Below are 18633 nucleotides of genomic sequence, written 5' to 3' on the forward strand. Positions count from 1 at the left end.
ACAAAATGAAATCAACCAGAATATCCAAATTGCTAAGTACTTGAGTTAATCAAGATCTTGTTATGTATTGCTGGTATATAATGACTCAAGGATACAAAAAAACTTAAAAATTACTCACCATTATACTTCATATACATTCTGTAAAGAACTTAAAGTGATTTTCCTAGAAATTAAATCTCAACCACCGTGCTTCATGCTAGTGGTTTACTTTTCCTTTAGCTACAATGATGACATAATGGTTGGGGCCAAATAGATGTGTTCCACTAGGAATCAGTTGGTCTATAACTATGGCAGGTATAGAGCTACTACTAATTAGCCAACACAGAGGATATGATTACTACATTTCATTCTACATAAAATGTTCCAACCCTAGGAAGTACAAAGATGAAGGTAGAATCGATTAACTTAGCAACAAAAACAAATTGTTGTTAACTCTAGTAGAAGAACATAAGTGATTCTCATACTGTTAAATCCACCTTTAGGAACAGTCAGTTAAATTCATTATTCCATAAGATGATGCAAAACTAAAATCTAAATTCAGTGACTATTTATCAGCACCAATGGATCTTTCTCCTATCTCTTTTGTATCTTGATCTTAATCATGTTCCTATTTTTTTCAGAACATTTTGAAAGTACCAAATTGTTTTAAAGTATCTAATAAGAGAATTAAATTAGATCACAATGAAATTTGTCCTCCTGTTTTATTCTTTTCTCCTTTGAGATATTATCTCACCACTGATTATCAATTATTACAATTAAAAGCCCTAGTTTCCCTCACTGTGGTTCATGTCATATAAAAATATGCAATGCCCATGAATATAACTAAGGATTTCAGTTATACAAAGCTAGAGCATCCCCCAATACACTTACATTTCACTGGATCTTCTAGAAGAAGGAGAAGGAGGAGAAGGAGGAGGGAGAGGGGGAGGAGGAAGAGGGAGGGGGGAGGAGGAAGAGGAGGAGGAGGAGAAGAAAAAGAAGAAGAAAGAAAGAAAGAAAGAAAGAAAGAAAGAAAGAAAGAAAGAAAAAGAAAAGCAGCCAACCATGTTTTATATTACAGCCAACTAGCATTCAATCCAACCAACAGTATAAAAATAAAACCATAAAATAATATATTATCTAAAATTCTAATTTTCTTTGGAAATCATCTGAGATTTCATTTTTTGGTGTGTCTTTACCTTCCTAATTAGTCATCTTGATATTAGATAAGTGTTGATTTTTTTTTATTCCCTGAACTACAATAAAGGAGCAGGAGGCCTTGGAGAGAATGCCAGTTAAAGAATGGAAGCTGGACAAGGATTTAAAAACTGGCTTCATGGGGCACCTGGGTGGCTCAGTCAGTTTAGTGTCTAATCCTTGCTTTCAGCTCAGGTCAGGGTCTCAGTTTGTGAGTTAGAGCCCCAGGTCAGGCTCTGTACTAACAGCGCAGGACCTGCTTGGGATCCTCTCTCTGCCTCTCTCTCTCTCTCTCTCTCTCTCTCTCTCTCTCTCTCTCTCTCTCACACACACACACACACACACACACACACACACACAATAAATAAATAAATAAACAAACAAACAAACAAACAAACAAACTTAAAAAAGAAATGTTTTTAATGGGCCTCAAGTAACTAAGGATTGTCAGGCCGACAGGAGTCTTCAGGGCAGGAATGCATTAGGCTCCTCAAAAACGGGAGATTCAAATGCAAACTCACAGTTCTCTGATTTCTTAAGCTTTCTGATGATATTACATCCTCTTTTTTCTCTCCCTACTCCATGCTGTCAACTTCCTTGGTCATAGGCTGCTGCCTCTCTCCCTTTCCATCCTCTATTCACCCTTCAGCATGATCTCAACCTTCAGCCTCCCACTTCCTTCCTGGATACGTAATTGTCTTTCCTCACAGATCTGGCACATTTACAATATTCTTAAGGAAATTCTTTCAGAGCTGACATCAATATGATACAGTGCTCGTGATACTTGAGAGGTACACAAAATGTTTTCATTCTAATTTCTTTTTTTATATTTATTTATTTTTGAGAGAAAGAGAGAGAGAAAGAGAGAACGGGGAAGGGGCAGAGACACAGATAGACACAGAATCTGACACAGGGTCCAGGAACTGAGCTGTCAGCACCGATGTGGTGCTCAAACTCACGAACCGCAAGATCATGACCTGAGCTGAAGTCAGATGCTTAACCAACTGAGCCACCCAGGTGTCCCAATCCTAATTGCTTTTTAAATCAGAAAAAAAATTAATGCAATAATAATTAATACACAATAATGAATTATATTCATCTTTATACCAATGCAGCTGTAATTCATAGTATTTTTATTGGAGCAAAGGACCCACAAGGGCAGAATTTTCTAGGGCCCACAGAAGTCATAATGGGCCCTGAATTGTGAGTCAACCTAGCGCTACATCCTTCCCACTCAAAGCTGGTCCATGCTAGCCTTATGGGTAAGACCCATACCAGAAGTGACCATATGAGTATTTATTTCAAAACCTGACTTATGGTGACGGTTGCATCACTCAACACATACACTAAGAATTATTAAACGGTCCATTGAAACAGGGTGAATTTTATGATGTGAAAAATATACGTCACTGAAACTGTTTCTTTAAAAAATATAGAAGGGCATCTAGGTGGCTCAGTTGGTTAAGCCTCCGACTCTTGATGTTGGCTCAGGTCACGATCTCAAGTTCATGAGTTCGAGCCCCACATCGGGCTCTGAACTGACAGTGTGGAGCCTGCTTCAGATTCTTTCTCTCCTTCTCTCTCTGTCCCTCCCCTGCTCTCTCTCTCTCAAAAAACAAATAAACTAAAAAAAAAATTTTTTTTAAGATACAGAATAAAAAAAAAAGCAGAAACACAGGTGTATCTAAAAACACAAAAAGATAAATTTCAGATTACTATACTTATTTTAAATTCAGAAGTTGATCCACAAAAATGTGCCATAATACTGGGAGTTAAAATTTTATCTACCCTAAATATGAACACTTTTACAAACATGAAAAAAGAATAATGACATCAAAAATGTCAAAACATCCTATATGTGAAAATAATTATGGAAGTTTGGTGCTAAAAAAACTAACTCATTGTAGTAGTAATTAAGGGAGCCTGGTTGCAATTAAGTACAGGAAGGATATTAAACTTCCAAAAGATATTTCTGTCAGCCACAACAGAAGAATAAGAGCAACAGAATAATTGGAACCACATCCAAATCCACTTCCTTGTTATTTACCAATATCATCTAAAGAATACTGTTTAGATGCTGACGTGAGACAATCTTCAGTTGACAACTTTAAATCATATTAAGACTTAAAAAAAAATCAAAGAATTTTATGACAAGGGTTAAAAGTTCACAGCCTTGAAACTACAAAAAATCTGGTGCCCACTATAAACCACATCCTGGCAACTGTCATGTCTCTACAATGAAACGGTTTTGTTGTGGTCGAGGCAATCAGCTCTGAGTTAATAATTAGCTACTATTCAAATTAAGTGTAATTTGTGTAATTGTACACTAGATCACTTTTAGGAGAGGGAGTACAAAATTTCATTTTTAGCAACTGATATTGAATGTTATAGTCATTCATTTGTCATCCTGTGTAATGCAATCAAAATGAGTTAGAAAAGCCTGTTTTTTTACCCACTGCATGAAATCGCAGTCACTTTCCAGGCATCTGAAATGAAGTTCGAATGCTATCTGCTTAATGCAGGTGAACATTTATATAAAAAAAAAGAAGAAGAAAGTGAATACATTTTTTAAAAGGTGAAGTTTCCTATTATATTACTTTGAAAAGCATCTAGAAATAGCACTTCACATTTACATGAAGCAGATTTTAATCATTTTGGGGTTGGGTTGGGTTTTTGGATCTAGGATCTATGTTATCTTAAATCGAAAAACTAAGTAAAGTGGGATGTCTGGGTGGCTCAGTCGGTTAAGTGTCCAACTTCAGCTCAGGTCATGATCTCATGGTTCATGAGTTCAAGCCCTGTGTTGGGCTCTGTGTTGACAGCTCAGAGCCTGGAGCCTACTTTGGATTCTGTGTCTCCCTCTCTCTCTGTGCCCCATTTTTTTTAATGTTTTATTTTATTTTTGAGACAGAGAGAGACAGAGCATGAGCAGGGGAGGGGCAGAGAGAGACAGGGAGACACAGAATCCGAAGCAGGGTCCAGGCTCTGAGCTGTCAGCACAGAGCCCGACGTGGGGTTTGAACCCACGAACCGCGAGATCATGACCTGAGCCAAAGTCAGACGCCCAACCGACTGAGCCACCCAGGCACCCCCCAAAAAAAATTTTTTTAAGGAAGACTAAGTAAAGTTAGTCAAGATTTCTCTATTATGAAAAGTTATAATAATTATGATAATAAAATAATTATGTCAATAACCAGTTTTTTTTAATCTCAGCCCATTTCTAACACTGCAAAATATTTTTTAAATAACCTAGTAAAATTAATGCTAGTCATCAGAATACTTTTATGAAGAATTTTTCACATCTTTGAGAGCAGTAGATTCTCAAAACAACCTAGTTATGTTAGTAGAATGTTGATTGGCCCCCCAACACTTATTTCCCCTTCCTCTGGACAAAAGATAACCACACAATGCTTTAGGTGAATCACATCTCCCCAGTTACAGTCTTACAGTTTGGGTAGAGTTAACTCTATCACTAGTACCTAGAACAGCTTAAGCCAAATAGCATATTTCTTTCAGTCCTCATTAATTGGTTCAGGAATGGTCATTTAACCCAGTAAAACATATGGTCTTGTTTTCCAGGGCTTCCAGGAAAAAGGTCTTCCTTTCTCTTCCATGCAAACTGCTAAACGATTCTGTAAGTTTCCTTAACGGTACAGTATAAAGACGTAAGACCTGGGACCAGAACTGCTTCACCTATAGCTCCACATCATGAAACATGGAGAAAAGGGGACAGAGGAAGGCAGCGACAGCACAGAATAGGAGTGAAAACAGGAAAGTAAAGAAAGACAAGTGAGAAATAGACAGAGAAAAGAGATGCCCAAGGGTAGAGAAACACACGTGAGAAGAAGTACAGAGACAAGACAAGGGCAGAGGCAAAAAGAGAAAAACAGAGCTTGGGCTGCAGTGGGTTAAGAGAACGAAAATGTTCTTCCCACCCGCTGCCTGGCACTTAAGACAGCCTTCAACAAAAAATAGTGTCTGTACCACTGCCCTTTGAAACTCAAACGTTGTCCACAGCTCAGAGGTTATTCAGCACATGGCAACTATAGCACGTACCCAAGCAGACGTAGTCTTTGGTTGAAAAGACCATCACCAACAGAATTTGTAGGTAGAGAAACAGAGGCCTTGGGAGGTTAAAATCCAGATTCCGAAGCATAACATACAAGGCCCTTAACTACCTTGGTCCAACCATGCTCCAAGGCCCTGTTAGAAAACCACACCTTAGACTCTCCTTTCTGACACAGCTGCCTCTTGTATTAAACCTTGGACTGAGGTGTCACTTTGCACTCCAACCTAGCGACCACAGAGCCTGGGGCACAGTGAGCCCTCAGTTGGCCAGAGTGCATAAAAAAATCCAGGTGTCCATGACTCCAAATGCTGTTTTTCTCAAAATTCTCATATTTCAACAGAAACACTGGTCCATCGGGTTAAATTCCATGATAGTTTTCATTCACTGGATCTAAACATGATTAGATAATGATCCAGAGGGGCCACCTTGTTGCACTATCTTATTCTGACTCTTGGCATGCAGGTTGGGGGGCAGGGGAGTCAGTCCTGTTATGTTTTCCCTTGTTACTGAGTGCTCTTTTGCTTCCTCTGCCTCTTACTAAATTTGCCTTCTCCTCTGGAGCCCCAGTGTAGGAAAGCTGGATCTTGCCTGTCCCTCAGTGCTAAAAATCTAGCCTTTATGAAGCAGGGAAAAGAGAACCAGCCAGGATATCGGAAACCAAATTCTTGCTGTGACTCTTTGGTCAAGCAGATCAACCTTTCCTACTTCAGTTTCCTTATAAGTAAAATAGGAATAAAAATTTCTGCCCTACCTACCTCAGGTGATAATTACGAAGGTCATATAGAATAGTAAACGTGGGGCACTTGGGTGGCTCAGCTGGTTGAGCATCTGACTCTTGGTTTCAGCTTGGGTCGTGATCCCAGGCCGTGGGATCGAGCCCCACCTCAGGCTCCACACTGAGCATGGAGCCTGCTTAAGATTCTCTCTTTCTCTCCCTCTGCCCCTTTCCCAGGCTCACACACACTCTCTCTCTCTCTCAAAAATATAATAAAATAAAATAATAAAAATAATAAAAATAAAATAGTAGATGTGAAAGTCCATAGCTCTAAAATTAGACTTAATCAATTTTTTTATCATAAAATGTAAAAGGTAAGGACAACAGTCAAGGTATGTAAACAAGCTAAGTGTTCATCGGTGGATGAATGGATAAAAATAATGTGATACATATACACACACACAATGGAATGTTATTCAGCCATAAAAAAAAAAAAAAGGAAATCCTGTCATTTGCAATAACATGGATGGCCCTTGAGGGCATTAAGTAAAATAAGCCAGACAGAGAAAAATAAATACAGTATAATCTCACTTATTTTTGGAATCTAGAAGACTTTTTTTTACTAAAAAAAAAAATACCGAGCTCATAATACAGAGAATAGATTGGTGATTGTGAGAGGCAGAGGGTGGGTAAAACGGGTGAAGGGGGTCAAAGGGTACAAATTTCCAGTTATAAAATAAATAAGTCATAGGGATGTAATGTACAACATGGTGACTATAACTAGTAATACTCTACCACATATTTGAAAGCTGCTAAGAGAGTAGATGGGGAAAGTTCTCACCATGAGAAAACAAAATCAACCGATGTTAACCAGACGTGGTGAGCGTTCTGCAATGTATACAAATATCAAATCATTATGTTGTACAACTGAACTTAATATAATGTTATATACCAGTTTTACCTCAGTTCATTTATTTTTGAGAGAGAGAGAGCGAGAGTGGGGGAAGGGCAGAGAGAGACACACACACAGAATCTGAAGCAGGCTCCAGGCTCTGAGCTGTCAGCACACAGCCTGACACAGGGCTTGAACCCACAAACAGCAAGATCATGACCTGAGCTGAAGTTGGATTCTTAAGCGACTGAGTCACTCAGGTGCCCCTATTTTACCTCAATTTTAAAAAAGATAGTTAATGAGTCTTAAATACACAAATAATTTTAGCAAACTTTGACTAGGTTAACTACAGCACCATCAGCTACAGCTAAATCACTGCTACCTAGTTTACTGAAAACACATCATCTCATCATAAGTTGTTTATTAAGTACTTATTCTAACTCAATGGTTTTCTACCTTTTTCTAATCTTTCATAGCAAACCTAAAGGCTATGCGACATACCTACTGGTAACAGTGGGTCCCCGACTGATCTCAAAAGACTGGGAGAGACTGCTATTTGACAAATACTGGGATACGCTATTAGGTTACCACTGTAAACAGGAACAAACATTCCTGCATTCATGGAACTTACAGTCTTAGGAAATAGCATGAACAACAAACACAGACACATACCCAAAATGACTGGAATATGTATATGTGTGTACGCATGCATGAGTCTGGACTTACTGTACCCTCACTTCAGCTCTACCAGTCATACCACTCCCCTCCACTCCCATCTCCAGGGACCCACACACCTCTGAGTTGTGCATCATTGCATTAGGTGATGGAAGAGAATTAAACTCTATAATACTCTACAGGAGAATTTCTTCCAAAGCTAATTATCATTGACATATAAGTAAAGCAGTCTAAGTACAGTTCAGGAGTCTTAAGGACTTTAAACTAAGCCTAGGACCCTCTGTGATCAGACAGGTCAAACATCCATGAAACCTTCATGTCTTCCATACTTATGAAATGTGTAACTTGTAAACAGTCACTTAACCTACATCAGGTTCCTTACAGCTATTAAATTAGAGGGAAGAAAAAGGCTTTCAGCTTCTTCCCATAACTAACATCTGTGTTTTTCTATTCAAAAGACCATTCATTCATTTGGAGAGAATTATTTTACCCTTTTATTTAACTATTAAAATGCTCACTGTAACTCAAAGCTAATGTTGAAACTCCAGACATTGTAATTCACCTGCAACCATTTGATATTTTTCTTACCTCTAGATAATTCCTAAATTTTGTCTAAGAGAAATTATCTCCAAAGCAGTTTTCCAACTTTATTAGTCTCCCGTGTATGCCATTTAAATCTGAAATTCCTAACTGAGATCTCCATCTATAAAGTAATTTTTCTCACGGTAAAATATCTCCTTGCACAAATTAAACTATTTTCTTTTTTATTCTATTCCCGAAAAATTATCTGTCCCAAATCAACGTCCACCTATGGTACAGCACCTGGGTCTGCTCCAATAAAAAGGAGGCAAAATGTCAATGTGAGAGTTGGTTAACTCTTTTATTCTACCAGTTTAGTATTTAGCATAACATAACTGATAACTGTCTAAACCAAGGGTTCTTACTCCAGAGTCCATGGAAAGAATTCTGGCAACTAATTAACCTGAACAGAAAAAATTAGATCTTCATTTCCATCCAACTCCTAGATAAAATTTACCATTTTCTTCAATTACGAGTGTAAGCAGCAAACCATAGATTAGTAGTACCTATGGCTTGATCACCAATAAATATTATACATATTTTCATATCATATTATAGTTATTGTAGGTATCTTAAAGCATCATTTATGTTCAACATTTCCTCAAAATTGTAGTAGTTACTAGGCCCAATAATAGATCTTATGGTTTAATGTGTTAATAAAAACACGATATGTTATTATAACACAAAATTGGTTTTTACATTGAAATAACTATATTTCAATATAATTGGCTTCCCTTGCAATCCTAAGTATATCATTTTATGCATTTAGAAATATAATTCTAATAAAAGGTCCATAGACTTCACCAGAGTACACAAGGGGTCTACAGTACAAAAAAGGTGAAGAAACTCTGGTCAAAAGAAGTTACAGAGCTCATGTGACAATAAAACAGAACCAAACGTACTCTTGTCTCACTCTTGTCGCACTCATTCTAATATAAACAGTCCTTAAAATTCTAATTCAACAGCAATGCCTATTACAACAAAATCTTCATGGCCCACTTTTAAGATGACAATAATTAACTATATCAAAACAAAATAGCTTTTGCTGTTGTTGTTTGTGGGTTTTTTTCTGTTGTTTTTATTTTTGCACATGTGACCATAAAATTTGATATGAAAGAGTATGACCCAGATACACGTCTTTACAGCACAATCTAGAACGCTTTTTGGATTGGTACCTGAGATGACAGTAGGTTGCAATCAATGAACAGTCCTTTCCCAGTTTTATATCTTTGTATCAATCCAGCCATAATGGCTCCATATGCATACAGGCCAGTAGCAAGATCAGTCATGGCCACTCCTGGACGAACTGGATCTCCATCCTGATTGAGGGTTGGGGTGAGAAAAACAGAGAAAACTGAAAATTGAAACCATCAGATGATTTCTCAAATATTCTAAGATCAAACAGAAGAAAGAATTGTATATGACTTGTGCATGCACACACACAAGAGAAAAACCAACAAGCTGCTACTGTGGATACCTGTTTGTGGTGAGAATATATATTTACTGTATTTCTCACTCCTTCTCCTACCAACCAAACTAAACCAAACCAAATAAGATAAAATATTTTCTAAACGTGTCTGAAGTTCCTTCTTTTTAAAAAAAATTTTAATGTTTATTTATTTTTGAGAGAGAGAGAGAGAGAACATGAGTGTGGGAGGGGCAGAGAGGGAGGGAGACACAGAATCTGAAGCAGGCTACAGGCTCCGAGCTGTCAGCACAGAGCCTGACACGGGGACCGAACTCAGGAACAGCAAAATCATGACTTGAGCCGAAGTCGGACAATGAACTGACTGAGCCACCCAGGTGCCTTCTTAATATATTTTACCTGTTTATAGTAACAAAATAAATAATTAAATTTGAATTTAAATGAGTTAATCTATTGGAAATGAAAAAGAGCATTTTTTTTTTCCTGTTGGGTAGGAGGCTCTTCCAGGAAAAAAGGCAGAAGACCTGGGCTATTCTCCTTATAAGCATGCTAATTACTGGCAAATATACTAATGGTATTTGCTTAAAAAAAAAAGTAATACTTATCCATAGAAGGCTTTTAAAAGCAGATTATTCCTGGCTTAGAATTACTATGATAAACAAGCCTAGAATCTATAGGTTTATAAGGGATGGGACACCAGCTATGCATTATCAAAGTATAAAATGTAACATTTCACAGCCTGCAATGTTCCCTACTGTATGAGGTAACCCATGTACTTCATTAGGTATAGTATCTACTGCTCTGGGATTGAGAATTTTGTCTATTGTGGGAAGAAAGAAAGCCTCTCTCAATGTTCAAGACCTCAGTCTGATTTTCCCGTGCCTTTTGGTTCCTTGTACCCTTAAAATTACAAGTAAAGCTTAATACTGATTAACATCTTCAACTGATCTCAGTCGGTTTTGATAATCCAATCCTTGACCTATACATACAGATACTAGAACTGTGCCTGGCAAACAATAAGTACCAGATAAAAATGAGCTAACACTATCATTTACATTATTATCAGTCATTGTAACATCATAGAGTTCTTACTTTTCACTACCTTGAATTCTGTTAAACCTTTCATTACACAGAATACCTAAAAAAACCTACATTTCATCTGGCTGATGCATTTATTCAATCACTTCCTTATTCATTAATTCCAGCTGTTATTCAACCATTTTCAGAAGCTAGTTTTCCCTTTTCTGCAACCCATACATAATCTGTCAATCACCTTATAAGAGTACTAAATAATGTTAAAAGCAAGTAAATGAGAATATTTAATGACTAAACTTTTTTTTTTATTTTTTTTTTTTGCTTTTCAACACCATTTCAAGAAAGATATAGCAATGAAAATTGGCAACTTCTGGCTGTTTTCTAACTATTATGATTGGAAAAACTTGTAGTTTTGTAGCATTCTATGTACTAATACCAAAATAGTAGAAAGAGAAATTAAGAAAATAACTCTATTTACAATTGTACCAAAAAGAATAAAATCAGTAAATTTTAAATTAAATTTGTCACTGGGATTTAAAATTATTTATTATGTTAAAAAATGAGAGACAAGGGGCGCCTGGGTGGCTCAGTCGGTTAAGCGTCTGACTTCAGCTCAGGTCACAATCTCGCGGTCGGAGTTCGAGCCCCACGTCGGGCTCTGGGCTGATGGCTCAGAGGCTAGAGCCTGCTTCTGATTCTGTGTCTCCCTCTCTCTCTGCTCCTCCCCCGTTCATGCTCTGTCTCTCTCTGTCTCAAAAATTAAAAATAAACGTTTAAAAAATTTTTTTAAAAATGAGAGAAGTTCAAATCTAAGTTTATAGACACATTTCCTCACTATAAAATAATATACTCATATTTTATGCTATGCTTAAATAATATACTCATATTTTATGGTCTGCTATGCTTCTCAGACCAATAGGGATAAAGTAGATAATAAATCTTTTAACTTATATATAAACTTATTGAAAGGGGGAGACTTCACCTGATTAATATTCTAAAAATATCATTATGTTATCCAGAATAATAGTATTAAATGTATGGACATTAAATAAACATGAACTCATCCACAGAAACAACATTATCACTCTTAAAAGTGACAATTTGTGCCAGATAATTTTAGTGAAACACTAAGTGAAACAAGCTTACTAACACGCTTTAGATTCAAAGATACAAATTGGCTGAAAATAAAAAGAAAGCATGGGGAAAAACAGATCTTGCAAACAACAGCCATAAAAATGCTGGAGTGGCTATACTACTATCAGACAAAATAGATTTTAAACAAACCAAAAAAAGTCACTAGAGAAAATAAAAGATTTTATAAGGAAAATGGGGCCATGGCACTGGGAAGATATAATAATTATAAACATATATGCACCCAAAACAGAGCTGCCAAAATATAAAAAGCAAAAAGTGACATATTTGAAAAGAGAAACAGACACTTCAGGTATAATAGCAGGTTTCAATACTCAAATACAAACAGTGAATAGAACAACTAGAGAGAATATCAGAAAAGAAAGAAGAGATTTGAACAACACCATAAACCAAATATATCTACATTTAAATGACTATAAAACACTTCATGCAACAACAACAAAACGCACATTCTTCTCGAATGCACATGGAACATTCTCTAGGACAGATCATATCATAGGCAATAAGACAAGCTAAAATAAACTTAAAAGTAGTGAGTTCACACAAAATATGTTCTCAGATAACAACTGAATAAAATTAGAATCACTAACAGAGGCATATTTTGGAAACTCAAAAATATGTGCACAGTAAACAACATAATCCCAATATACCAATAAGCAACAGAGAAAATCACATAAGAAATTAGAAAATACTTCAAGATGAATAAGAGGCATCCATATAGGTAAAGTTTAACCTATCTCTATTTACAGACAACATTGTACTACACATAGAAAATCCTAGACTCCACCAAAAAAACTATTATTTACTGACTAAATGAATTCAGTAAAATTTCAGGATACAAAATTAATACCCAGAAGTCAGTATCATTCTATATACTAATAATGGAAGAGAAATTAAGAAAATAACTCCATTTACAAGTATACCAAAAAGAATAAAATACCTAGGAATAAACTTAAAGAAGAAGGTGAAAGTCCTGTACTTTGAAAACTATAAAACATCGATGAAAGAAATTGAAGATGACACAAACAAATGGAAATATATGTCATGCTCATGGATTAGATGAATTAATCCAAAAAATGTGCATACTACCCAAAGCAATCTACAGATTCAATGCAATCCTTATCAAAATACCAACAGCATTTTTCATAAAACTACAACAAACAGTCCTAAAATTTGTATGGAACCACACAAGTCCCCAAATAGTCAAAGCAACCTTGAAAAAGAAAAACAAAGCTGGAAGCCTCACAATTCTGACTTCAAGTTATATTACAAAGCTGTAGTGATCAAAACAGTATGGTACTGGCACAAAAACAGACATATAGATCAACAGAACAGAACAGAGAACCCAGAATAAACCCACAATTATATGGTCAATTAATCTATTACAAAGGAGGCAAGAATACACAATGAGGAAAAGACAGTCTCTTCATAAATGGTACTGGGAAAACTAGACAGCTACATGTAAAAGAATGAAACTGAACCACTTTCTAACACCACACACAAAAATAACTCAAAAGAGATTAAAGACCCAAATGTAAGACATGAAACCATAGAAAACCTACAAGAGAACACAGGCAGTCATTTCTCTAACATGAACTACAGCAATAGTTTTCTAAATATGTCTCCTAAAGCAAGGGGAAAAAAAACAAAAATAAACTATTGGGACTACATCAAAATAAAAAGTTCTTTCACAGTGAAAGAAACCATCAACAAAACAAAAATGCAACCTAGTGAATGGGAAAAGATATTTGCAAATGATAAATCCAATAAAGGGTTAAGATCCAAAATATGTAAAGAATTTACACAACTCAATACCAAAAAAAAAAAAAAAATCTGATTAAAAATGGGCACAGAACCTGAATAGAAATTTTTCCATAGAAGACCTACATATGGCCAACAGACACATGGAAAGATTCTCAACATCACCAATCACCAGAAAAACAGAAATTAAGACCACAATGAGATATCACCTTACATCTGTCAGAATGGCTGAAATCAAAAAGATAAGAAATAACAAGTATTGCCAAAGACATGGAAAAAAAAGGAACTTTTGTGCTCTCTTGGTGGGAATGTAAACTGGTACACTCCATACTGTGGAAACAATATAAGAGTTCCTCAAAAAATTAAAAATAGAAAGACCATAGGATCCAATAATTCCACTACTGGCTATTTACCCCCCAAAAAACAAAAACACTAATTCAAAAAGATATATATACCCCTATGTTTGGGTATATATACAATAGCCAAGATATGGAAGCAACCTAAGAGTCCATCAAGAGCCAAATGGACAGGGTGCCTGGGTGGCTCAGTCGGTTAGGCAACCAACCTCAGCTCAGGTCAAGATCTCACAGTTCATGAGTTCGAGCCTTGCATCAGGCTCTGTGTTGACAGCTCAGAGCCTAGAGCCTGCTTCGGATTCTGTGTCTCCCTGTCTCTCTCTGCCCCTCCCCTGCTTGCACTCTGTCTCTCAAAAATGAATAAATGTTAAAAATTTTCAAAAAAACAGAGAGAAACAAATGGATAAGGGATATGTGGTATATTTGTACATGTACACACACACACACACACACACACACACACACACACACACTTAAATATTACATTGTCATAAAAAAAGGATGAGATACATCCATTTGAGACAGCCCGGATAGACATGGAGGGTATTACGCTAAGTGAAATAAGTCAGAGAAAGACAAATACCATACGATTTTGTTTATATGTAGAATCTAAAAAACAAATGAAATAACAAACAAAAAGCAGAAACAGACTTTGTTTGATGGTTGCCAGAGGGATGGAAGGTGGGGGCTAGGGAAAATGGTGAAGAGAGGTGGCTTCCAGTTATGGAATAAATAAGTCATGGGAATAAAAGGCACAGCACAAAGAATATAGTCAATGGTGTTGGAACTGTGTTGTATGATGCAGATGGTAGCTACATCTGTGGTGAGGATAGCATAACATATAAACATGTGGAATCACTATCTTGTACACCTGAAAATAATGTAACATTGTGGGTCAACTATACTCAAATTTTTTTTAAAAAAGGAAAGAAAATGCTTCAAGACAAGTGAAAATAAAGGTAAACATACCAAAATTTATGAGATGCAGCTAAAGCAGTATTTGAGAGCAACTTATAGCTGTACATACCTGTATTTAAAAGAAGAACTATCTCAAAATAACAGCTAAGCATTTAAAGAATTGTCTACCAAGCATTTAAAGAAGAGTTAATATTAATTCGTAATAAATGCCTCCAAAAACTGAAAGAGAACACTTCTCAGCTTATTCTTTGAGGCTAGTAATATACTGAGGTCAAGCCACACAAAGACATCAAAAGAAAATAAAACTATACAGACCAATATCTCTTATGAATATAAACACACAAAAAATTCTCAACCAAATACTAGCAAATTGAATCTGGCAATATACAAAAGGATTATACACCATGAGCAGTTGGGATCAATTTTCTCAGGAACAAGGTTGATCTAACATTTGAAAATCAATCAATATAACAGACCAAATCATTAAAATAAAGGAAAAATGCAAAATGATCATCTCAACAGGGGCAAATAAAGCATTGATAAAATTCAACACCCTTCATGTTGAAATACTCAACACACTAGGAAGAGAAGTGAACTTCTTCAATCTCATACAGGACATATGTGAAAAAGAAAGAGGCCATATCATAAGTAAATATGAAAAACTGAATGTTTTCCTTCTAATATCAGGAATAAGAGAAGGATGCCTGCTCTTATCCCTTCAACATTGTACTGCAGGTTGTAGCCAGTGCAATTAAGAGAGGAAAAGAGAGGTGCCTGGTGGCTCAGTTGGTTAAGCGTCCAACTTCAGCTCAGGTCATGATCTCGCGGTTCGTGAGTTCAAGCCCCGTGCCGGGCTCTGTGCTGACAGCTCAGAGCCTGAAGCCCGTTTCAGATTCTGTGTCTCCCTCTCTCTCTCTCTCTGACCCTCCCCTGTTCATGCTCTGTCTCTCTCTCTGTCTCAAAAATAAATAAACGTTAAAAAAAATTTTTTTAAAAAGGAGAGAAAAAGAAATAAAAGGAATCTAGACTGGAAAGAAAGAAGTAAAACTATATTTGCAGATGACATAATCACATATACAGAAAATGCTTAGAAACCCACTAAAAACCTCTTAGAACTAATAAATGAGTTCAGCAAGTTTGCAAGATACAGGCAATATAAAAAATCTATTGTATTTCTACACAGTAACAATAAATAAACTAAAAATTATATTAAGAAAAAAATTCCACTTACAATACCATCAATATGAATAAAATACTTAGGAATAAATGTAACAAACTTACATTCTGAAAAGAAAGGAATTAAAGACCTAAATAAAAGGAAAGACATCCCACTGTCATGAATCAGAAGACTTTATATTGTTAATATGGCAATACTCCCCAAATTGATCTACACATTCAATGCAATTTCACCTACCAAAATCCTAGATGCCTTTTTTTGTAGAAATAATATCTAATCTTATAATCCATATGAAAATACCAGGGACAATAGCCAAAAAAATCTAGAAAAAGAAGAATAAAGTTGGACGATTCAGACTTCCCAATTTCAAAACTTACTGCAATGCTACTGTAAATAAGGCAGCATGGTATTAAAACAAGACAGATATACAGACAATGGAAGTTTTCAGATTTACTTTCAATTAATTTTTTTAAATTATATTTAGTTAACATACAGTGCAATATTGGTTTCAGGAGTAGAATTCAGTGATTCATCACTTACATACAACACCCAGTGCTCATCACAAGTACCCCCCATACCAAGATAATTCAATGGGGAAAGAGTAGTCTTTTCAAACAATGGTAGTGCAAAAGAATGAAGTTGGAATCCCTCCTTACACCACATAAAAAAAAAAAATAACTCTAAATGGATCATAGACCTAAACATAAGGGCTAAAAATATACAACAGAAAAAAATATAGCCATAAACCCTCATGATCGTAAATTTGGCTATGATCTCTTAGTTATGACATCAATAGCAACAAAAGATAAAAATAGATAAATGAAACATCATCAAATTAAAAATGTGTAGAATTTATAAAGAAACTCAATAATTTACAACTCAATAATAAGAAGGCAAATAACCCACTTTTTAAATGAGCAAAGTGGGCAAAACAGACATTTCTCCAAAGAAGATACACAAATGGCCATTAAGCACATGAAAAAAGATGTTCAACATCACTAGCCATCAGGGAAATGCAAATGAAAACCACAATAAACTTACAACCCAACAATAAAAAGACAACCCAAGTTTCAAATGAACAGAGTGTTTACACACTCAAAAACAAGATGTACAGATAGCCAATAAGCACATGAAAAGATGCTCAACATCCATAGCCATCAGGGAAATGTAAATGAAAACTACAATGAAATGCCATAGTACACTAACTAGAATGGCTGTCATGAAAAAGAGAGATAATAGCAAGTGCTAGCAAGGATGTGGAAAAATCAAAATTCTTATACAGCGCTGATGGGATTGTAAATGGTGTGCTCACTGTGGAAAACAGTCTGGCAATTCCTTAAAGAGTTAAACATAAAGCTACCTTATGACCCGGCAATTCGACTTCCAGGAATATACCCAAAAGAATGAAAACATACGTCTTCACAAAAAACTCAATGTACAATTCATAGCAGCATTATTCATCTTGGCCTAAGAGTGGAAGTAACCCAACTGTCCATTAACCGATAAGTGAATAAATTGTGGGATGGCCACACAATGGGATATGTTAGGCAATAAAAAGAAATGAAGTACCGATACATGCTAAGACTTTACAGTAAGTGACAGAAGCCAGTCCCAAAGGCCACATATTATATGATACTATTTTTGTGAAATGTCTAGAATAGGCAAATCCATAGAGACAAAAAGTAGAGCCAGGGTCTGACAGGAAGTGGAATAGGAAGTGCTGCTAATGAGTTTGGGGTTCCTTTTAAAAGATGAAAATGTTTTAAAAACATTTTTTTAATGTTTATTTCTTTTTGAGAAAGAGACAGAATGCGAGTGGGGGACAGGCAGAGAGAGAGGGAGACACAGAATCTTAAGCAGGCTCCAGGCTCTGAGCTGTCAGCACAGAGCTCACGTTGGGGCTCGAACCCAAAAACCGGGAGATCATGACCTGAGCCAAAGTCGAACACTTAACCAACTGAGCCACCCAGGTGCCCCTAGATGAAAATGCCTTAAATTGGTTGTGGTGAAGGCTGCAGAACTCTGTGAATATAAAACCATCGACTTCTACACCTTAAATGAGTGAATCATATGGCCTATGAATTATGTGTTCATAAAGCTGTTTCACTTTTTAAATACCATTATAATGCTGATAATTAAACAAAACAGAAAAAAAAGAAGTCATTGGAAATAAAGTTTTTAAAAAGTCTTTTTAAAGGCCTGCTAAAAGGACATGTATTTAGTGGAAACTCGAGAAGCTACATTTCATTCAAAGCTCTTTGGTAGCAAAAACTAAGGATGTACCACTCATCTTCCAGTATAATTCAGAGGTGGCTATGCTCATACTTTGGAAATCCCTCAAACATATTCCTGTCATTGAAGAATTGTCAGCATGCCAGAGAAATAAGGAAGTGTCAATAAAATACCATTCAGTAAGCAGGAAATCCCACAGAGAAGCACACTGTGGCTGTGAAATGACTAAGTATTCCCAGGTGCAATCTAACAGAATCAGAGCGAGGACTGTGTACATACAAAGTATGAAACTCCCCTTCCACATCCAGAGCTCCAGCCCTATTGCCTTGACAATACAAAACAATGTGTCTCTCCTCCTGAAATTTGGGATAAATGGGGTGGTGTTATCTCTGCATGTCAATAGATATAGGAATTTAGGGGCACCTGGGTGATTCAGTCGGTTAAGCGTCCAACTTTGGCTTGGGTCATGA

The 18633-nt window shown here is 36.2% G+C and overlaps 1 protein-coding gene and 1 non-coding gene across 4 annotated transcripts in view; both read right to left on the minus strand.

Moving 5' to 3' along the window:
• Window positions 1-18633, minus strand: part of SUGCT (succinyl-CoA:glutarate-CoA transferase) — a 760453-nt gene that overhangs the window by 612234 nt on the left and 129586 nt on the right. For 2 of the 3 annotated variants that reach the window (XM_011280299.4, XM_045053213.1), the window contains exon 8: window positions 9282-9425. The exons of the other annotated variant lie outside the window; for it this stretch is intronic. In XM_011280299.4, the coding sequence (XP_011278601.1) occupies window positions 9282-9425 (144 nt within the window). The remainder of the gene's footprint in view (window positions 1-9281; window positions 9426-18633) is intronic. 3 annotated transcript variants of the gene reach the window in all.
• Window positions 4179-4263, minus strand: TRNAQ-UUG. Its single transcript has one exon. It is a non-coding gene; the product is annotated as a tRNA-Gln (tRNA).

This window comes from Felis catus, chromosome A2 (assembly GCF_018350175.1).
Source record: "Felis catus isolate Fca126 chromosome A2, F.catus_Fca126_mat1.0, whole genome shotgun sequence".
In the NCBI taxonomy this organism is placed as follows: domain Eukaryota; kingdom Metazoa; phylum Chordata; class Mammalia; order Carnivora; family Felidae; genus Felis; species Felis catus.